The 22777-nt window shown below is 39.9% G+C and overlaps 2 protein-coding genes across 5 annotated transcripts; one reads left to right on the top strand and one right to left on the bottom strand.

Annotated features, from left to right (window-relative positions):
* The first annotated feature begins 126 nt into the window (after nucleotides 1–126).
* pptc7a (protein phosphatase targeting COQ7 a) lies at nucleotides 127–15073 on the top strand. Its single transcript, XM_054773980.1, has 6 exons — nucleotides 127–1020; nucleotides 3543–3722; nucleotides 9394–9592; nucleotides 11035–11158; nucleotides 11228–11357; nucleotides 11799–15073. Exons 1-6 carry the CDS (start codon nucleotides 819–821, stop codon nucleotides 11855–11857), a joined length of 894 nt encoding a protein of 297 aa, XP_054629955.1. The 5' UTR covers nucleotides 127–818; the 3' UTR covers nucleotides 11858–15073.
* A 249-nt stretch (nucleotides 15074–15322) lies between these two features.
* On the bottom strand, nucleotides 15323–22256 carry rad9b (RAD9 checkpoint clamp component B). Of its 4 annotated transcripts, none has more exons than XM_054773974.1 (11): nucleotides 22199–22256; nucleotides 21849–21919; nucleotides 20835–20966; nucleotides 20609–20723; nucleotides 20428–20527; nucleotides 18343–18449; nucleotides 17864–17970; nucleotides 17223–17287; nucleotides 17021–17143; nucleotides 15688–15877; nucleotides 15323–15590 (listed from the first exon to the last, which is right to left on the bottom strand). In XM_054773974.1, the coding sequence occupies exons 1-11, from the start codon at nucleotides 22230–22232 to the stop codon at nucleotides 15462–15464; spliced, it is 1173 nt and encodes a 390-aa protein (XP_054629949.1). In that variant the 5' UTR covers nucleotides 22233–22256; the 3' UTR covers nucleotides 15323–15461. The 4 variants fall into 4 exon arrangements, with proteins under 4 accessions (XP_054629949.1, XP_054629950.1, XP_054629951.1 ...); XM_054773975.1 differs by lacking the exon at nucleotides 22199–22256 and adding an exon at nucleotides 22023–22131; XM_054773976.1 differs by lacking the exon at nucleotides 22199–22256 and having other exon boundaries at nucleotides 20815–20966; nucleotides 21849–21868.
* Nucleotides 22257–22777: the final 521 nt, after the last annotated feature.

The following is a 22777-nucleotide window of genomic DNA, read 5'->3' as shown; positions in this document are numbered from 1 at the left end:
TTTTTTAGCATTTCTGCTTTTTAAAAGTAGAAATGAACACTTAAAGATGGTGACACAATGTTAAATTCTGATCATAAATGGATCATTTTTTTCAAGCTTTGTTAATTGACCATATTTCTGTTTTGGCAAAAATGTATGTGGTGTATTTGTTGACATATTTATTCTAGTGGTAGACTCCACATATCAGTGTCCAAACCTTTTCCACCAATGGCCCCATACAGAAAAACTAAAGGATGGCTGGGGGTCACTTTGATACATTTTGCACCTTAAAAAATGCTAAAACCAATCTAATGTAGGTCACTGTACGCTAAGCTATCTGAACAAAACGTTCATATTAGCTATTTGTTATAGGTGACAAAGCAAATTAGCGTAACATCTAATTATATATCTCAATAATAAGCACTTTATTTTTTTACAATATACCGATGCCTGTAACGGGCCCACGTGCCGCATTTTTGACACACTACCTTATATGGGACGGAAGGTTGCGTAAGGACGAATGACGTCAAAGAAGTCACAAGACCGCGCTTGCTGATCTGTACCGGAGAGCAGCTATGTACACTGTACGTCTCAAAGGCAGAGCTAGCATGGCTGCGGGCACCGAGCGACAACAGTTTAGAGCCTTTTGGGGCGGAAGGGACAACGTTTTCTCGTGATTTTATTTATTCGAGTAAAGCGCCACAAGCCTGTTTTTTTAATCATTACTATCGGCATAAAACATCTACAGCAAGTCAACATAGCGAGCTAACGTCGAAACTAAGCTAGCACGGCGGCTGCTAGCTTGGTCGCCTTCGGAGGAGGGAGCTTCTTTGTAGGGGATGTTGTCCGTGCTGTCTTACGGTAGACTCGTTGCCAGAGCTGTCATCGGCGGACTCTCTCAGACGGATAGCCGCGACTACAGCCTGGTGACGGCGAGCTGCGGCTTCGGGAAGGATTTCCGTAAAGGCATCCTGAAGAAAGGAATGTGCTATGGGGACGACGCATGCTTCATCGCCAGGCACAAATCTGCCGATGTTTTAGGTAAGCGTTTGAAACGTGACTCTATCGTTTGCATTTTTTTTCCATTTAAAAAACAGTATTCTTTAAATGTTATTGTTTCAGAATACGCTTACAGAGCACAGACCAACTCCAAGGCTTAAATATTTCTTGTTAAATCATTCCTGTTATGATTGGGGTTGACAGATTTACGGTTCTAGCAGAAGTAGTTCGGATCCGTTTTATCCGGTAATGGTTATTAGTTCTTTTGGCCCATTAATTGTCACTAGAGTGGATTTTCACCAAATGTCAACGGGGACACTTTTTCCACGAACCCTTAACCATCATTTAAAAAGATCAGGTTTATTAAACAGTGGTGTCCAAAGTCAGTCATTTTAGAAGAATAAAGTCAAAATATTAAGAGAAAAAAGTTGTAACTTAACAAGCAAAAGTCATACTTTTACTAAAATAACAAAGTAATAACATGAGGGAAAATAATGTTTTAGTACCATAAAGTTGAAATACTAAAGAAAAAAACTTAAAAGAGAAATAAACAACAAATAAAGTAGTAATTTTTGGAAAATCAGGTTGTGGAAAAAGTTTTATAGTGTTACAAGAAGAAACTCAAAATATTATGGGAATAAATTCATTATTACGAGGACAAAATGGAAAATTTACAAGAAGAAAGTTTAAATAGTTGGAAATAATGCATAATTTTACGAGAATAACGTAAAAATATTAAGTGAAAAAAGTAATTAAAATGAGAAAGTCGTAATTTTACGAGAATAAACTTGAATGAAAATTGAATGAAATATTAAAGAAACAATGTTTAAAAAAAAAAGTCGTAATATGAGACATGGACAACAAAACAAACAAAATGTGATTTTTGGTAAATTAGACTCGGAAAAAAAATTAGAATATTCTAAAAATAAAGTCTAAATATTGTGGAAATAAAGTCATATTACGAAAAGGACATTTCTGAAGACTACTTAAGAAGAAATTTAGAAATATTTGGAAAATTTGAAACATATATAACTTCTTAGCAAATGTACATGTGTTGGTTTACGTAATATCATAGTGCCCCTTGCATCCTTTCATTTTTCAGTATGTGGCCCTCTGTGTAAAGGTTTTGACACACCTGGTCTGGTCTATCACAAACTGTCAATAGACAGTTCAGATGACTGACCTTTTATTGTGCGAACCAAAGCACACCACAAAACCCAATGCAACAGGAATCCTCATTGATTTAAAATCGTCTTATTAATCCTTTATTCACTTCTGTCAATTACTAAATGCTGTTATTTAGTGGCTGTGTGCAACTTGTTCTCTGAAAACCAAGGAACACTTGCAGTATGTTCATAAGGACATTTTTCACCAATGCATGTTATTTTTGGAGGTTTGACTTGTTGTAAAGCAGCCAGCAGGCTCCTGGCAAAGACGGGAGAAGACCATGTATGGTCAGAGGACAAGACTGTCTCGACTACCAGCATTTGCATTCATTGTAATGGATGCTGTAGGAGAGAGGAATAATGATGTGGGTGTCTTTTGCTTTTTTCATCGTTTTTTTTTTTTTTTTTTGTCACAAACAAGACTGAGCTTTCTGTAAGTACAAGTACTTGGGATGAGGGCGGGGCAAGAGTGATATGTGATTTCATGTCAGAGTCTACTAGAAAGCCCACAATTTGTACATGTTTATGTCTTTGATTGATAATGTTTTTTGTCAAGCATTAAGATGTTGCACATTGTTCGGAGGTCATGGAGGTGCACCGTGGTAATGTGCAATGAGATGCAGAAGTGAAAGCTATCGTATAAATAACTTTCTCTGACACTGGCACAGCTAAATAAATCCACTAAATAGAAGACAAACTGTCTTGTTCTTGAACTTGACCACACACATCTATACCTTGTACCATGCTAAACAAGATACATCCGAGGAGACATCTCACCCTTTTGAGAGCCTCTCAGTTTTAGTCTCCAAAAGTCTCTTCCCTAGATTTGTAGATAGTTTCTTTTTTTTTTTTTGCAGACAGTCCCATCATAATGTGTTTTATCTGTTTGTGGCACTCCAAATGTATTTGTGGTGTGAATGAATGTACGGGAAACACTGCACATAACTACTATTCACACAATTTAGAGGAGAGGCCAAAACACGTAGAAAAATATGCATATGTAAAATATCCGTATTTGTGTGGACATGATGGTGCATTCCCAGTGAAGTGAACCATTTAGCTGGTGTGTCACACTAATGTCAGTTTTACATTTTTGATTTGCCAACTGTCATGCATGGATGACCACTTACCAGTTTCAGCACTAAGTGGAATACCAAACATTTAGCAATAAGCAGGGTATAGCCCGCATATTTGGTGGCTTTTTTTTTTTTACATTTTTTTTAACACAGTTTTGTGTTTTGCCGGGAGTGCATATTGTTCTACATCGACATTGTTCATTTGCAAGGCACGTTGCAAGATCCTCACATATGAAAGCCTTTTAAGAAATGTTGGGTTCTGTTTTAACGTCATACTCAACTCTCATAAGGCGTACAAACAAATGTATGTGACTGATTGTAGGTGTGGCAGATGGAGTAGGAGGTTGGCGAGACTACGGCGTGGATCCGTCACAGTTTTCGGGGACTCTGATGAAGACGTGCGAGCGCCTGGTGAAGGAGGGACGCTTTGTTCCCAGCAACCCTGTGGGAGTCCTTACAACCAGCTATTATGAGCTGCTGCAGAACAAAGTGCCACTGCTGGGTGAGTGGAGTCATACTAACTCACTTTGTGAGGTCAAGCAGTTAGGACCACACTATTTGTAAAAAAAAAAAAAAAAAAAAAACCCAGCTACCTAATCATTTTTAAGAAAAATCACCCCATCATCCCTTCTCTACGACCATTGTTTAGTCTTCTTCTAATGCAGGGGTAGGGAACCTATGGCTCGGGAGCCAGATGAGGCTCTTTTGATGACTGCATCTGGCTCTCAGACATTTCTTAACACCATAAAATGTGTTTATTTTAGTTTGTTTTCCTGACATTTTAAAGTAAAACATTACAGAAATCACAGTGTTAAAAATAACATTAAAAGTGTGCATTCTAATGCATTTTAATCCATCCATTTTATTTTCTGGCACGATGCCAGCTGTCCTACCCATGTTTTCCGTGTCAGACACCAAAACTTGATTATTATTGGGGTTGTCCCTCCTTTAAATCTTCCTTAAATATACACACATTCGGTTGTATTCGGTGTTAAAAAATACGATATGGCTCTCACGGAAATACATTTTAAAATATGTGGCTTTCATGGCTCTCTTAGCCAAAAAGGTTCCCGACCCCTGTTCTAATGCTTAGTGTTTCCCACCAAATGAAATACAGGTACTATCGTCTGATTAATCATACTATCTTTCGTGAAGTAAGCATGGAATGTCGATATCCAACAATTGAGATGTCATTGACATGTAATCCATGAGTGCATTAAATAATGATTCGCCGCATAAATTAATCAGTCAAAGCAAGCCATCTTTTTAATCCGCTCTACAAGAGCAGCACTTTAACACCTTTACTTCTTTGTTTAAAGTAGTAGCAATAGTAGTCAGGGGCCTTTTGAGGAGCACCACAACCACAACAGCCAAAGCAGATATCATTTAAATCCACATTATATGTAACACTATGACATGTACTGTAAGAGTTGAAGAAAGCAATGATATCCATTTGATCAGTCGGCTTCAAACGTTAGTTAGTAGCATGTAGCATCCCTCTTCCTTGTTGAAAAACCCTCACAGCTAAAAGAGCTGAAATAAAACAAAATTGCCCCATTTTGTTTCGGAGGTGCACAGTTTGGCCAGTGATGGAATTAGAGCTAGTGCATGTAAGCTGGGATGAAAAAGACAGATGGCAAATAATCCTTCAAATCGTTGGCCTGTCTAGAAGGATTTCAATACTTCCACATTTCTACAGACCGGGGATTGGAAAACTACAGTCAGCTGCAGGACTGCAATCTATTTGTGGTGGGGGTGACATCGTCATCTAATTTGCCATGATGCATGGTGTAAGAGACAAAAAGTGAGCAAAAACATGAAAAGCAACCAAATATGTTTAAAAATACAAATGAACTTTCTTCTGTTGCTTCTTTTTGTGTTTTTTTTATTTCACAAACAAGACAGAGCCGCCTGTGAGTGCTTTAAGATGGGAAGAGCCCACAGCAGCACCAGCAATACATGCTTTCATATTAGAGTTTCTAAAAGTGTCCATTAGGGCTGAAACTAATGGACACTATTATTTTCTTAGGCAATTAATCAAGTAATCGGTTAGGCGCTAGACGGCCCAAATCAACAAGAACCAAACACAAACAGTATGTGTTTTGGTCAGCATCATATCAGAAAAGAGGCAAAATGTCCATCACTGTTTTCCATAGTCAAAGCTGATGTGTGTGACTATCTTGTTTTGCCTAAAACACAAAGATGATAGGTCTGCTCTGACGGATAACTAAGAAAATTCAAAAATATTGACATTTCAGAGACTGAAATCAGAGGATATTTACATTTTTAAATCAAAAAACAATTAATTGATTACCAAAATTTGTAGATGAACTGGTAATGGTAATAGTTTCATTATATTTTGAACATGCATACATGTTACAATGGAATACATCACGTATTACAATTTACAATTCCACATGTCCAAAAAGGAGTAAGAAGAAGCAGAGCATATTTAATCCTACCCCCTCTCCATTTCACATCAATTGCTAATACATTTGTTTGTTCACTGCATGTACTGTACATGTACTGTTTACCAATTTAGAAATAACATAAGAAAATAAGGCAGTATAACGGTGTGTTGTAATAGGAGTTAAGGTTTGTAATGTTTACTTATATTGTGTAACATTCATAATAATAAATATATAATAATTAGTGCTGAATCGCTAATAGTTGACAAAAATATACTTGGATGTTGAGTGAGTACAGATAATGGAATACTTAAGTAGTCCTAAGAAATGAGAAATAAGTGCAAGAGTGGTTGGACGCAGCATTGTATGTACACAGTGGTTCAGGACTATTCTTCCCTGTGCTTTGTAAACATCAACTGTTTGTACAGTTTCTTGAAATGGCTCCTTTTAAGTGCATTATTTGAGTTCTTCGCTCAGTCCATTCCAAAATTTGATTCCACATAATGATAAGCTGAAGGTTTTTAGCGTTGTTCGCTCGTATAAATGTTTTAAGTTGAATTTTTCCCAAGCCTCATACAGGGTTTCCCCTAGAATTTTTTGAAGCTTTGGTGTTGGGCTGCATTGGAGGGCGGACTACCACCGCTGTGTCGTGCTGCTGCTTTGTCTGCATTTTTATTTATCTTTTTGAGAAATAGCAAGTATTTGTGACTTATTTATTTAGTAACTTGTTTATTTCATGTTTTTCAACAACCAACAGGACGTGAACAGAGGACATTGCAAAACTGTTAATTTAATGGCAAAGTTGCTGAGAGCACTTACAGTGAAAGTCTAAAATGTCGAGCCTCCTTTATTCTACCTATTTATTCCAATAGTACTATGTGGCTAGTACAAAAGTACTGTCCATTTCGTACTATTTGACACAAACTCATAGTTTATTTGATGCCTCTTTTAGAACAATAATAATAAATGGGAAATGAATTGTTCAATAATATATTTAGTTCCAAATAATGATTTAAACTATTAAAACTACTTTGAGAAAAAGAAAGTAGAAGTGATCTATTTGTGTTTTGTGTGACTGCTGGTATTTAAATGGCAATTTATTTACAAAATACATCTCCACTGAAGCGTGCTCATTTGTCTTTAAATACAGGTGTCATGTTTGAATAGAACACTTATAAAATACTAAGAGGTGATGCAAATATTATTTGGTGAACTACTCAAGATCAGCTGTTGAGCTACTGCTAGCTCAACAGCTGAAAAAATGTATGTCCACAAATGCACAAAATCACCAGCTGTCAGGCACATTTTGTCCCAACCTGAAAACACAACCATGGGGGTGTATTATATTAGTATGTTCCAATCCCAGCACTTTGTGTGCGCACAACCGGGGTAAAAGGTGTGTAGGCTGCTTACTTATCTAGTCGTCAGTGCTAATGAGACATTTTCTCAAAGTTTGACCGTAATAACTACTATTTTTTTCAGCGTGGATTATTGGAGCATGTCCAGTCATATTTGCAACTTCAGACGAGCATCTGTGTGTGTGTGTGTGTGTGTGTGTGTGTGTGTGTGTGTGTGTGTGCGCGCGCGCGCGTTGATGATGCATACGAGTGTGTTTCATTCACCAATTATGTTGGTTAAAAGGACAAGAAGGTTTTAAGCTTTTAAATACTTTCAATATGCACAAATATACAAGTGTTGAACATTTCATGATAAATTGTAAGGAAGATACAAAGTTGGGGGACGGGGTGGGGGCTTAATATCCAGTTCGGCCCACAACCTAAAGTAGGCTTTGAGTTTTGGCCCCCTATGTGATTGAGTTTGACACCTGTGTCCTAACTGCAGTTAGTGAGTTAAGTGTACTTTTATGCTTATTTCCCCATATCTCCACACAATAAGTTAGATATGGTAATACCCGAGAACAATGTAGAGTAAGGAGTGGTTTTTGTTCTAGAATAAATTTTGCTTTATTCAGTAGAAGTATTTCTTGTGACTTTATATTGCATATTTATAATGTGGGATTTCCAGCTCATGTTGTTCCGTCAATGTCTATGCTGTCCAGATAATCCATTGGATTAGCGATTAATCATCGATTAGCTGTTGCAGCTCTAGTGTCCATTAAGACCAGAAAAAGTTGCTAGATTTGTTGCTCTGTGCTGTTTTGAAAAAGACAATCTAGAGGGGTCTGAATACAAAGTCACTAAATTGGCAAAATTGATCCCACCTGCCCCATCTTATTGTCAGGCAGACCGGGTACGTATGAGGTGTGTTAAAAAGCATCTACTGTACCAAGTGTAACGCCACCTACATTCCCAGTCAGTCTCATTATAATGTTTTTATGAGTGAGTGTATGTATGGGAAACTGCAGACTATGGAAGCGCCACATTGTTTTGGAAAAGCTTTATAGACCTAGCAATAATAACTAACCTAGCAAAAGGTAGTGACTAGGGACGAGCATAATGTACTAATCTATTGGTTACTAAGAATACAGTCATTTATGTGGAACTGTTTATTGATGGAATCTTGAACAACATGGAGTGGCTGCATACAGGAAAGCCATTGTTGATTCTATCAGCTAGTTTGCAGTTTGAAGAACTTGAAGTCAGCTATGAAAATAAAAGTTCAGAACATTTGAAAACTATTTGTTTTCCACATTTAAGGAAAGACTTCTTCTGCCATTAGTTTGGATGGAGGTTTCTTTTTGATCATAAGGGTGTGAACCAACCTGCCCCAACTCAAGTCCCTTGCAGTTGATATCCATTGTCACTTTCCATTCTGCCTCCTGACACTGATTTGTCCTTAAACACAGGGTGACAGTGTGTTGTGGTGTGGTGTACTTTTGGTTGGACAGAAAACACAGAAGCGAGTGAGTCACATGCAGGGGTTTTTGAAGGTTTGTCCCAAACAGTATTATGTTGGATGAGTCACCAGTAGGGTGTGGCTGCACGCCTTTTGCCTGCACCAGCAGCTCATGAATCTTAAGAGTTCCTAAACTGTGGCGCTTCATATTTTCAATATCTTTCCATCTTGGGACTGATGGGTGGGGATAGAACAAACCATTGTATGTTGTAGCTTGTATCTTCGCCAAGCGCAAAGATTTTATAAACCCTACATCTTACTTAGCATAACATGATGAGCACGAGGATCCATGTGCTGGAACGTCACATCGAATCTTGTTGTCTCTTTACAACACATACATTGTAGTCATCCTGTTCAGCTCAAAAGCATTGTTTTCAATGCATCTTTGCTGTTTTGCAGGGACACGCCATTGTGAGGCGATAATAGTGGAGCATTCATTTGTAGCTTTAAAAACACTGTAGAAAACAGTGTTTTGTCCCCACATAGCCGTCTCTGCAGTAAAAAATACTAACATATAGGACCTTTGACCCCAGCTACGATTTGTAAGCACTTGAAAATTTCAAGCCTATGATTTGGGACTTTGCTTGTCTTGAATTGACTTGGACTTGCACGTCTTTAATTAAGACTTGACTTGAAACTTCGGTTAAAAGACTTGAGACAAACTTGGGGCTTGCAAAGCACTGACCTGCTCCCACCTCTGATGAAGATGAACATTCGCACTTGATCAAATGCACCGCACATCAGAGAAATTGTTTTAACCAAACATATCAAGTGTGAACACACCTTGAAGGACCTTGTTAAACCCAAGCCACATCATGTACTCAAGATAACAAATACAGATCGTGTTGGCTCTGATCTTTAATGTTTGCTTAAACATGCTTGGTGCTTGTGTCATGTGTGTGTTTGCAGGCAGTAGCACAGCCTGCATTGTGGTGTTGGACCGCCAGAGTCACCAGCTGCACACAGCCAACTTGGGGGACTCTGGCTTCCTTGTGGTTCGTGGAGGGGAAGTGGTTCACCGTTCTGATGAGCAGCAGCACTACTTCAACACACCCTTTCAACTATCCATTGCTCCTCCTGAGGCTGAGGGTGCCGTCCTCAGCGACAGGTGAGAATCTTGTGCACAAGCCCATACTGGCGAGAAGCAGTTTTTGGTTCCATGTCTGCAGATCTGGAAAAAAAAATGATGGATTTCACTGCTGCTATTGAGCAGTTGCAGTAAAAATAGGTGTGTTCCTTGCACAGTGCAGTGTTTTGTCAAAGTGAGTGCACAGGAACAGGCTGTCATGTTCCACTTGCTCGTGTTTTTGATTGGCAGTGTGTGCCAAGCAGCAACAGTTTATGTGCCAGAAGATTTCAAATCTGGTTTTGGATACTCACCAAGCTTTCCCTCTTATGGGGTCAAATTCTGTGTGGGTTGAACCAGTCTTGCACCAAATTAGGCTGATTGTTTGGAGACCAAGTGAGACAAACTAACAGGAGATTATGAGTTTTTATTTTTTAAATCTACTAATTATTTATTACAATTGAGTAACTCCCGTTTCAGTGATGTACAACTGGTGCAATTTCCAAAGCACCCCTGCAGTAAAGTGAGCATTAGTCACTATCAGTGCACTTATAACACAGCAGATACCTGCTATTCACTATACCTGGACCACATGAAGTATTCCACTGGGAGTGCTTCCAGCTTACCAGCATACCTTGCGGCACTAGTTTTGTGAAATGCTGGTAAACAACTACGTTAACGTAACTTTATTATTCCCCATAGTAGTAGTTTGTCGTAGTGCTCTGTCTAGTAACCTCCCTGTGATTTCACTTTGTGACAAGCTCACTGCTAGTTCAGTGTTAGCCATTGCTTGATTAATTAAAGGGATAGTTTGGATTTTTTGACATGAAGTTGTATGACATCCCCATCAGCATTGTAGTACAATAACAGCAACTTACCCCCACTTGGTCTCCGAAGTCCAGTTCTGCTTAGCTGCTGGGGACAATTATGTAAAGAGTGTGGCTTCTCAAAACAATATGCATTCAAAAGATGAAAACATTTGCATCACAAAAATACCTTCTCAAAAAACTCAAACTTGACAAAATGCTCGACGTTATATCTGTCTCCCACCGTATTCCTGCGCACTGTCGCCTGTGCGTTCATGTGAATGTGACAAAGACACTCACATTTTCTTCCGCTGTGGAACACACACGTAAACAAGATGGCCGCAGCGCTCCGTCGTGGAAGTAGATGTGGTCTAGAGCTACGAATGTTGTACGGCAACCGGATTGGCCTGATCTTGTGGCAGAAGCCGATTTTATCCGATCTTTAAAATACAGCGGCTCGGCAGCTGATCGTGGTGCTGAAGATCGGATCGGGACATCCCTCGTGATCAGAAGGGGTTGCTTAAAAAGAGAAAAGGCTGACATAGCGTCAGAAGGGAACAGTTGGGGAAATGTGGTCACAACTATGGGGAAAAAAAAAGTTTAAAAACAGAATGAAACCCTTGACTATTACGCTTGCACGCTACTTCTTGCCTGACTTAGCTTTTTGTATGAATGCAGCCCAGATGCCGCTGACAGCTCTTCCTTTGATGTCCAGCTGGGTGACATCATCCTTACCGCCACCGATGGTCTGTTTGACAACATGCCAGACTACATGATCCTGCAGGAGCTGAAGAAACTCAAGGTAAGAAGCATGAGTGCACAGTGCCAAAATGGTGGGGAGAGAACGTTTAACATTTTTTTCTCCCCTTAGAACGCAAACTATGAGAGCATACAGCAAACTGCTCGAAGTATTGCGGAGCAGGCCCACGACCTGGCCTATGACCCCAACTACATGTCACCTTTTGCGCAGTTTGCCTGTGACAATGGACTGAATGTTCGAGGTGAGTGTCTCCAAAGCAAACAAAATTTTCGAAATAAGGTAGAATCCTTCGGGCGTACTCACACTGGTCCATTCTTGCCTGTTTGCTTGTCCCATCAACAGTATTACTGCAATTTCGATTTTGTAGATTATTTTCCCGTCGGAGCCATCCCAACTTGCTTTAAGGTCTCACTTCCAAATGCGCAAATCTCATTATTTAACGCGTTGGCATCGTTTAACACGAGAACACAACATTGCAACAACATTTATAGGTCAGAAAAGAGGAAAAGCATAATAGCTCCCCTTTAAACGCTGGCAAAACTGAAAAGTAAATGTGCAAGCCATAGCTATTTTTAGTTTTGGTTTTTGTTATGTTGACAACTCAGCCAGTCCAAGGAACGTCAACATAAACGGGTTCCGCTGAGCCATTGTTTTGATGTGATATTGTGCTGTGTGTATCCAGGAGGGAAGCCAGATGACATCACAGTGCTGCTGTCCATAGTAGCAGAATACACTGACTAAGGTCTGCCTGGAGCTGTGACCTGTCTCTGCAGGGGATCGAGTGATTGGACTCCTGCTGAATAGGATTGAAGGACTAAGGATGGCAGACATTTTTTCCCCCCAGCATGCCACAGCTCTACTCTGCCCCTAACCCTCAGCTGACCATCACCCGCCTCTCCAAAAAAAAAAAAGTATTAAGGAATGGAGAGAGGTGGAATATAAGCAACAGGTGGTCCTCAATACTTCATCCGAGGAAAGCAGCATTGTCGGCATCTGTGCAACATGCCGGAGTCGTCTTGAAGTGGTTGGGCAGACAGGGAGGATGTTCACCCTCAGACAGTAAATGAGAGTTGTTTGACTTTTTAAAGGTCAAAGAAGCCGCATGCTGGGCTGCCAGAAGGGAAGGATACACTTCATCAGTCATGTCGAGAATGGAGCTTGCATAGGAAGTGGCGCCTTTAGGGGTGAATTAATGAGACAAGTGTGGTTCCTCTTTATTTTTTTAACAGTGGGTATTAGCAACCTCTGTATGTGGGTGCAGGGAGCAGATGTTTTATAATTGGATGTGACTGCTGTTCTGGGATGTTCTTTTCAGACATATTGTTTCCTCGCTGAGGTTGAAACAATAAGATTACATGAAGAAGCAGCTGCCTTTTCCATACATGTTCAATTCAAATATTGCACACTGAGGCTGTGACACGTATGAGCTATTACACCCCTTTAATCTCACTGCTGCTGCTCAAGTCTTGATTGTGTGTGTGCGCAATACAAGTACAGTAGATCCCCACTTTTTGCTCGGGTTATGCTCCAGTATCGCCGTATAGCGAAAAATCGTGAGTAATTGAGATGCCCATAAAAAGTATTATCCATACATCCATTTTGTGTGCCGCTTTTGCTCATTAGGGTCACGAGTAAGCTGGAGGTTATTCCAGCTGACTTTGGGCAAGAGGCAGGGTACACCCTGGACTGGTCTCCAGCCAAGTACAGATAAAAAAGTATTATGTGTATTATTACTTATTTATTTTTGACAAACACAAACCAGCAGAAATTCAAACCAAACACCTCCCTCACTCACGGTGCAACCAAAAACAACACAAGTAGCATGTGAAACACAGTGTAACTGCAGACCTGCTAAAATGTACACGTTTTTCTTTCACGGCATGCATTGTTACCTTTAAATACGCTTGTATGCTTCACTGCTTGCATTTTATTGCATTTCGCCCGTTTCGGTTTTCATTCTCTGCACATCACCTAAAATGTACCTCCCATCAAATCCTCGAGCTGTGACTGTTAAGACTGGTTGGCTTGTAGAACAGTATTTCCTGTGTGTGTGTGTGTGTGTGTTCAGAAGGAGGACAGTCCACCTTCATGAACGCCTTCTCCTTTGATTTCGAATATCCTCACTGTTGTCATATATCGATTAATTCCAGCTGCAATAAAACTCAATCAAGGTAAGTTTGAGTCCACACGAACGCAGATATTTTCAACAACGCACATTTCCCCTTCTCCGGTGATAAAAATGGTCTTACTCATCGAATGTCTTCAAGAGTGGCAGGTCTGTAACTGCCCCACACGGACGATGCAGAATAAACGCTTCCACACCCACATACAAAAAAAACTATACTAATTTATAACCTCCAAGGCATGCTGGGATGCACACAAGCAACAGGAAGTTACCCAGCATGCCTTGCAGGTTATAAATTGGTATATAGTACTACCACCGTAGTCCGTGTGGTACAGTTACATTGTGTGTTCCACATGTTATTTTTTGGTTGCACTGTGAGTGAGGAGCCTCTACTTTCTGTGCAACTCAAGCTTTACCGATGTGGTTTTCAACCAATCAACAACCTAATAATGGAGACGATAACCACAAAATGGCAGTAAAAAAAAAAATAAAATCATGTTTTGATGACAAATCTGCAACTGTGCGGGGTCACAAATTCTGAATTGTAAATATGCGGGGATCCACTGTATTAGTGCTTGTCTGTGCTTTGGCTGAAATGTGTATTGTTTTTATGAAAAGGGGGTGAAGGCTAAAGGCTCAGCCACATTAGCTCGTAATGGTCTAACAGCCTGAAACGCACAATGTTGAAAGAGTTCAACACAGTGGGAGTTGGTCTGGTGACAAAAAATATTTCTGTACTGAGAACACATTCAGAAACATGTTAACAATCAGCATTTCCTTTTTGTTCATTTCTACATGTTACATATTTGCATACATATTCAGCAGTTAGAGAAACATGTCTTAGTAAATTATTTGTGTGTAGTGTGATTATGATGTGCCTTGTATCATGTGTGTTGATACTGGCGAACATAATTCCTTAAAACCTAGACTGTGTGCCAGGTACTGAGCGCAAAGCCTCAAACTGCAAGGAGTCATGAGTTTAAAACCTCATGTATGCCCCACTGTCTTAAAAGCCACTTTTTACCTATAAGTATGTATTTTCTCCTGAAATGATCTTTTCTCAAGTCAGACACAAGCTGAGGAATAGTGATAAAGCCATCCCAGATATAAAAAAAAAAAAACAAAAAAAAAACTTTGCTGTTTACAAAATTGCACTAAAAGGACTGGTTTTTTTTCAACGTCAGATAACGTAGGGAGACAAGCTTTTGGGGAAAGGGTGGATTTAAGTAAAGCATTCAATGCGACTTTGAAGCATTCTAGCACTGAGCGCAGTCTGGAGTAGCCTTAATAATACAAAGCAATGTAGTCACTTAAGTGGGATGGCTACTGTGGGCTTGCAACTTCCTGACACACCTGATGATGCCCAGAAGACACTTCATCTTCCTTCTTCAGACAAACCAGAGTATGTCTGTATATTTTTGGGTGTACGGGTCAATGCAGATCTGCTGTACAATATTTAAATAAAGATGATAGTATTTATTATTCTCCTGTGATCTGTGGTGTGATTCAAGTGCATGCTCAATGCTGTATATCCATCATCAATACATTTCCCTTAACTATTAAGAAATTATTTTGTGTTATTCTGCAACAAAGTTCTTTATTATTCTGCCTGTTTTTTTTTAACGGTGGTTTAAGTTTTGCATCTATGGTGCGTTCAATGACCGCCGAACAAAGTGCGGAATCCCAGCATGTAACGAAAAAACATAAGTGACGCATAAAGCCAAACAAAATGTATGGGCTTTTCTCACAGTGGTACGTCTATGCTGTACATTTTACCTGCATTATTACGTATTTATAAATTACTACCGACTTATGTTGGGTGAGATGTGTGTTCTGTGGAAAAAAAAAACTGTATAAATGCTGTATTTACTGTAGAAAAGCCATAGCACTTTGGTATTTAGTTTAGCACTACTAGACGCTTGCATGCAAACTAATTTTTCCATAATTCTATTTTTCCATAACCATAATTCCCACATTCTGCATGTTCAATACATTTCTACAGTATTCCAGCATCAGCGTAGCAATTGCATCTCTAGTTCTGTATGTAATTGCCTATGCAAAGTTCATTTCAATTTGCAAGCAAACACAAACCCTTTATTTACAGTAATATTAAAAGCTTGAACATGCTTCAATAACATGAAACTGGAATGAAATCTAAATACATTTAAATAGCTCCGTGTGCAGCTTTCAGTGCTGGGGTGTTGTTTAAGAGTTTTAGCCTTAGACTGAAGGTCCTCTCGCTGAATCTTCATTCTCCTCCATGTCACTGTGGTGAGCCAGAACAGATAGCGTGGCAGCAGGACTCTCACCTTGCTCTGCTGACAAAGCCCGGAACAGTAGGGAGCAGATCTATAATATGAAAGCGTTTGATACAATAAGACACTATATTAGCGAATGAAGACACAACAGAAGTGTTTTATTTGCTTGCTGTGGCAGTGTTGGCTACCGTGGAGGAAGCTGGGCTGGTGGTAGCCCAGGTCTCGTCAGGTGCATGGAGTCTAAGAAGGCTGTGATGTTGTGTGGCTGACGGGTCGGCGGGGCTGCCCTGGCTGGATGCAACCGCCTCCATCCCAGCATGATGGATGAGAGGTTGATCTCTGGCTGCCTCGCATGACACCACAGCAGCATCTGCACACCTGCCAACACAAACACCAACACAAAGTTAACAGTAAGAAAGTTTTTTGGCCTCCATTGTTGAAGTTCATGTCTGTGAAATAAGGTATCTTGCCGACAAGCATGACGGTTCTAGCGTCATGGTCTGGGGCTGCATGAGTGCTGCGGTTCATTGAGGGAAATATGAAAGCCAACATGTAATGTGACATTTTGAAGCAGGGCATGATCCCTCCTCCCTTCAGAAAACAGACAGCATGGCAGTTTTCCAACACAATCACTCCAAACACACCTCAAGATGACAAGTGCCTTGCTGGGGAAGCTTGAGTGGGCAAAATATACATGAAAGGCTAACCGGACACTCTAAATTGCCTGTAGGTGTGAATATAGAGCAGGGGTGTCCAAACTTTTTGCATCGATTGCCACATACCGAAAAATGAAAGGATGCAAAGGCCACGCTGATATTTTATTTATTAACACATGTAGGTTAGGCTTTCATTTTAAATTATCTTAATACATTTTCTTTCGGGAATATTAATACTTCATTTCCACAATATTTGGACTTAATTCAACTTTTAGAATACAACTTTTTCCCCAACCTAATTTTACATTTTATTCTTGTAAAGCTACTGCTGATTTTTAAATTTTGCTATTGTTTTGGGGTTGGTTTTTTTTTTTTTAGTTTTCTTGTTAAATTATATTTTTAAAATGTGCCGCAGGCCGCACATGGTCTCCAGGCCACACTTTGGACACCCCTGATATAGAGTGTGCCTGTCACCCACAACCCTAATGAAGACTCGTAGAAAATGGATGGACGGATGCTCCACAATGAAGCATCCATCCAAACTGGAGATGACCTGAGTGCACAGCCAGTCGCATGTACAAAAGCAACACGGCTGGTCCCTTGAGGTGCCCTATTTATCTCCGTCACAGACGCCAGGCTGGCTGTAACCCTGCACCCACTTAAGAGTCTAAAAGGGGCCAATGAGAGCTAGGTGGCATGGCTGAAAGCCAGAAGAGAGGCTCAGGTAGATCCCTGTGGGAAGATTCAATTAGAGCGGCTCAATCACTGCAGAGCTGAGAAACAAGAGTTTGGCGTGAAATGGTGTAATCTCTTTCTGACATTGTAACACATGCTTGTACTGTAGAAGAATAGTGGGGTGTCATACCTAGGTGAAATTGGGTCAGGGGTATTTGTTGGTTGGGACAGGCCTCTGCTGTCAGACTCAATGAGGGTGGCCAGCACCACAGTGGCTTCCAGGACCAGGTCCTCCACAGAAAAGCACACAGGCCTGCAAACGAAAGCAGTGACTCACTGGCGGCCGCAATACACCCTCGCAGGTCACTGTAACTTCAGGGAAGGAGACTCACTTTCCTGCAGCACCACAGTGGATTGAAACTGGTAAGCAATGTAACTCAGCAAAGGACAGCAAACCCTTGAAAATATAGAACGATAGGAGTTTTCAACTGTCATCACAAACTAAGAAAAGGAAGGAAAGACGAAACGCAGACAAGCCGAGGCTGATAAACGAGCACACAGCAGGCCATCAGAGACGTTCCAAGACATTAGGGACAAGAAGTTGTGTGTGTTTAGACAGGTCAAGTCTGGCTTATAGGACTAACACCGCAAACGTTTATCCAAATTTCCAAGAGGCCAACCAAGTGCTTGTGTGTTTTCAACGCTACGTTCAATAGTCATTTGGATTCTTTTGCAAGGGAATCAATAAACACACAAGTCAAAGAATACCAATATAGTGAATACCTGCACATTCCCGAATCAACATTTGCAGATCAGTAATTTGTATTTTTCTATGTTTTGGTATCAAGCACTAACTTGATGTTTAAAAATGAGTCCCATGAACATAATACAGACAGTGGAGCACAGTTCAGATTAGAGAAGCAGGAACATGAGCTCTTAGACATGAAATGCGGTGAGCCAGTCACACGCACATTCTCTACGCTCAGACCTCACGCCCAAACATTATCATCTCATGTGACGGGCGTAGTGTTACCCTCAGCTCCTTCAGACAAAACGTTATGGCAGAGTCGCCTGCAGACTGAAAATAGTCAAACTCGTCGGGGTGTAAGGACATCTCGGTGTGAATCATCTTCACGTGATCTGTGACAGAAGTAGCCAACATTACTACGACTGGTATATGGTTTGTGAACGTCTGATCAATCACGTTACATCAGGGGTGTCCAAAGTACGGCCCGGGGGTCATTTATGGCTAACTACTCATTACTTATTGGCCCTCGGCATAAATAGACTTACATTGGATTGGGTTTAGCATATTTAACACACAAAATATATCAACCACTCTCACCCCCACCCCATTTCTCTGTATGCAGCCCTCGCAGGAAATTTTTATTTATTTTTATTCTGCATTACAGCATAAGAAAACAATAATTTTGGGGTCATTTTATTTTCAAATACGCATGACTAAGTTTATGAAGAGGGCCGGAGACAGAGCAGAGTGCCACCAGAGCTCACCATTTGCCTCTTCATGGTAGTTCATCAGACTGACTCGGAAAGGAGCTATGGACAGAGTGACTTCCTCCTGAGAGGCTGGGAAATGCATCACCATGTTTGCAAGAAGTCTGCACAGAAGAGAAGAAAAACAATGAGCCAAACATTCAAGTTAACAAGCTTCTGAGATTTAGTTCAATGGTGCCATCTACTGCTAGATGATTATTAGAGCAGGAGTGCCTAAACATTGTTCCACCGAGGGCCACACACTGAAAAATCAAAGGATAAAGAGGCGCCATTATGATATTTAAATTTTTCTTAAAAAATCTAAAACCAATCCAATGTAGATATGTTAATAAGTTAGACATTAAAACAGCATGCTTCTCAGATTTGTGTTAGAGGTGACAAAGCATATTTATGATACAGTGGAACTTTGGTTAGCATCACTAATGTGTTCCAGAAGGTCCAACGCTAAATTAATAAATTTTTCCCATAAAAAATAATGTAAATCTGTTCCAGAAAGACAAAAACACATTTTTATAGTTTTACACGCAGAAAACAATTCAAAATGTATATAAATTAGGGCTGTCAAATTATTAAAAAATTTAATCAGATTAATTATAGTTTTTAAATTAATCACGATTAATCACCATTAGCAACTATTTTCTGAAATATGCCCATTTTTACAGTATTTGATTAACAGAAAGAAAAATGACAGGACAGGAATATATATATATATATATTTGTATATATTAACAGCTCCAAATGAACTGAAGTTGTCAATCCGGCTAAAAGATATCACACAAGTCTAAAAATGTATTTGTCTAACACTAGTCTCTTTAATAGTAGCAGAACATTTGAATCACACTTTAAAGCATGTTATTATGAGCAATGAGGGGTTGTGTTCAAAGACATCACGCAATTTAAGGTAATGTACTTGTTTTCAGTGTATTTTCCAGCATACTTAAATGCAGCAAATTGTACATCCAAATTTAAAGTTACAAAGTGAGTGATAAGAATATCCACATCATGTTTTTCTTTATCTTGCTGTTAAATCTCGCATTCTTGTAATGGGAATGAGGAAGTGTTGTTCCCAGGATGAGCGGACTAGAGACGTGTGTGAGTTGGAGATACATACAGTATATCGTGTTGGAATTGTACTGCTGTTGATGTGTTCAGGTCAGAATGAAGTTAGAAAAGAGCGTCAGACTCTGTGTGACTGTGTGGGGAAGCTCGACTGTGCTTACATTAAACATTTTTACGTAATAAATGAAATAAGTGTTTGCTTTTTTTGGAGGGGGAATCACGGCTGCAAAATAACCTAAAATGAAGCTAAAAAAAAGTCAGCATTTGATAAAGAAGGAGAGAAACCCTATTGAATCAATCCATTATTATTATGAACCAATGCATAGAGTAAACCCTCTTCCTGCCTGTTTGGATGCGAGAAACGAAGAAAACAGACACACAATATATGGCAGTATAGGGCGGTCGGTAAGATTATTCGAGTTACTTTTCATTGATCCTGTAATTGATTTATTTCTTTACTATCACGAGACACTTTTGTTTTGAATGAGAAATCACATCACGTTGTTCATGACACTCCTAATTATTAGCATGATCAATATCAACATTTCAACTTTTTCTCACCTCCCTGCTCTTTTTGCTGTTGTTTTTTTTGTACTTCTTTATTTGTATTTTTAGGAATGAGCCCAATAAAAAATAAGCTGTGTGCCGCAAATGGCCCCCGTACAAAACCACGGGATTGAGACTCCTACCAGTCAATGACAGTCGTTAGGGTGGAATCAGGTCCCATTACACTGTATCTTAACGACCGTTGTGGGTTGGTTGGGGCGTGCCTCTACCTTGGAGGATAAATACTTGGGTCCTACACCATTCCGTCAGACTACAACTGTCCCAGTCTTTCAGCATGCATTGATGAAGCCTGCTCGGATGAGAGGCGAAGCATCTTCTAAGATCGACAAACGTTACAGAATAATTCCGACCCCCCAGGATAAGCAGTTTACATAATAGTTTGATGGAAATCAACAGGGAAAAGGAGGATCCCCACAAAGTGTTTTTAGAACTTGATGACTTAACACAGATGCTTGCCTGGCTGGAGCCCTCAGCACATTGAGACAAAGATGTGAAGCAAACAAAGCCTGCAGTGCTTCACTCTCCTGGTAACGCAGGTTGTGGGTTTTTGTGATGCCTGGAAAAACAAACATATCAACAAGTCATCGGCATAACGGTCGTAATTATGCTTTACAACAACCCATACTTTATTTCCTACCATGCTTGCAGGAAAACTGGATCATTACTCTGTCATTGGGAATGTTGACTGATATCTGGCATCGCTCCACGTTACGCTCAATGGAAGTCAAACAACGGAAGAGTGGCAGCAAAGACTCCACAGCACATTGACAAAAAAAAAAAGTATTAGTCCTGGTGGATATTTGAAATCCAGCAATATAAATGAATATATAATAAGATGATCACATGTACAGTATTTGCGACACCTTCATGTACAGTTTGCATTTAATAGGTTCATTGGCCTCCTGTGACGCCAGGCTGTACTTCTGGAAGAACATGGGTGAGAAGAGGAAGCAGGCGTATGCAGACTGAGCTGCATTCACCGATCTCAGTGCCAGCTGTAAGACAAAGATACTTTTAATTAGGGGTGGGCGGATCGATACTAAGGATAGTATCAGTATCAGATCGATATGAGCACAATAACATCAATATTCTTCACAGTTATGTGTTTTTTGTGTTGTTCATATTGTCACATTGTTTACAAAGTCAAACTCATGATATATCGATGAATAAAAACATAAATAAATAGCTCCCCGAAATGTTTCCAAAGTAAATAAAGTAACATAAAGTTAAATATAACCTCGCCTTGAATTTTTACTTACTTACTTCCCTTTTACGTACTTCCCTGCAACAAAACAAGACTGTATTGAATTTCTTACTCTCTCTCACAATCACACGCACATGCTTCTACAATCATGGACTGTTTCCACATTGATATTACCAACAGAATCGTATATCGGGAGGTACTACAAGCCAGCAAAGCTGCCGCTTGTGTTTACTCTGCTCTTAACGTTAAGTTATTGTAGTAGTTGTGAGCTGTAGAGTTTTTCATGTGACTTTCACGCAAACACACACTATTCTCCACATTACATACATTCTCCCCATCGCTAATACATAGTCTGATGAGCCTTTAGACAGAGCCAGACAGGTCAGCTAATGTTATGCTAAGCTAACCAGCCTCCACTTTGCCGTGCTTCCCTCCAATAAGTATGACTCCTTTTTCTGTCACTCATGTTTTTCTCTAGGGCATGTGTCGCCACAACCTCTGCATCTTGATCATTCGCCTTGAACACACAAAAAAAAAGACGAGGAAAAAACTAATCGGCTCCCAGTTGGCTTCCAACGACGCGAGCCGGCTCTTAGAGCCGATTCGTTCGCGACCGACACATCACTTTAACACATACAGTATTTACTGAGCACTCAGTTCTCGTATTACTTACCCCTTTGACCATGGGATCGATCCACAGCGCATCTCCAATCCGTGAAAGTGCCTGAATGGCCTTTCCAAACGCTGTAACATACATTAGGCATGATGAACAACATCCTGTTATTTCAGTGTGTGTAAAATACTGCTTTGTTTGGAGACTAACAAGTGCTTCACTTTAGCAAAAGACCTTGCTTGTTGTATGCTAGATCCCGCGATGCTAGCTCTCGTAAAAAAAAAAAAAACGTTAAAACTCGTAAAGCATTAACACAATAATAATAAAAACTTCCAAGTGTACAGGTACAACTCCTTAAAAAAACAACAAAAAAAGCTTAAGTGTTTAAGCTGGTTTTGTTCGTCTGCTACCTTTTACACAGGTCCCCTCGAGCACACAGTTCATGTTGAATGACAAATTGCCGTAGGAGGCAGATAAAGCAAGGTGCGCGTGCCAAGCAGATGTGAAATTATACACTACGTAATATAAGATGGCTGGTTTTGTACTTTTATTCATGTATTCAATTTTTAATAATGTTTTAGCATACATACTGTTTTTTGGGGGTGATTTTTGGTCATATATACTCATATATTGAATATATTGAATTATTTGTGAGGCGGCCATGGCAGCTGCTTAAGGCCTCGCGGCCACAAGGGGGCGCCCAAAACCGACGTCCTCAGTCGTCAACAGTAGAGGCTTGCCGATTGTCATTGACATTTCATTTATTTTTTCTATTTACTGTTTGTATAGTTTTATTTTATGTTTTACCTTTTTAAAATAAAAAATCTTGTTGTATTTTGACAAAATGAATTGTTCTGCTGCATTTGTAGTTGAAAAATCATCTTTTGCAAAAAATGAGGGTAAAATAAGGAATATTCTCTTCATCCACCAGACACGACTACCAGCTGCGGTGCAACTGTTATTTTACTGGTGTACTATTATTTTGAAGG

Source organism: Dunckerocampus dactyliophorus, chromosome 4 (assembly GCF_027744805.1).
Source record: "Dunckerocampus dactyliophorus isolate RoL2022-P2 chromosome 4, RoL_Ddac_1.1, whole genome shotgun sequence".
Taxonomy (NCBI): domain Eukaryota; kingdom Metazoa; phylum Chordata; class Actinopteri; order Syngnathiformes; family Syngnathidae; genus Dunckerocampus; species Dunckerocampus dactyliophorus.
Note: the sequence above shows the minus strand (reverse complement) of the source record. Positions and strands in the feature narration are given on the sequence as shown.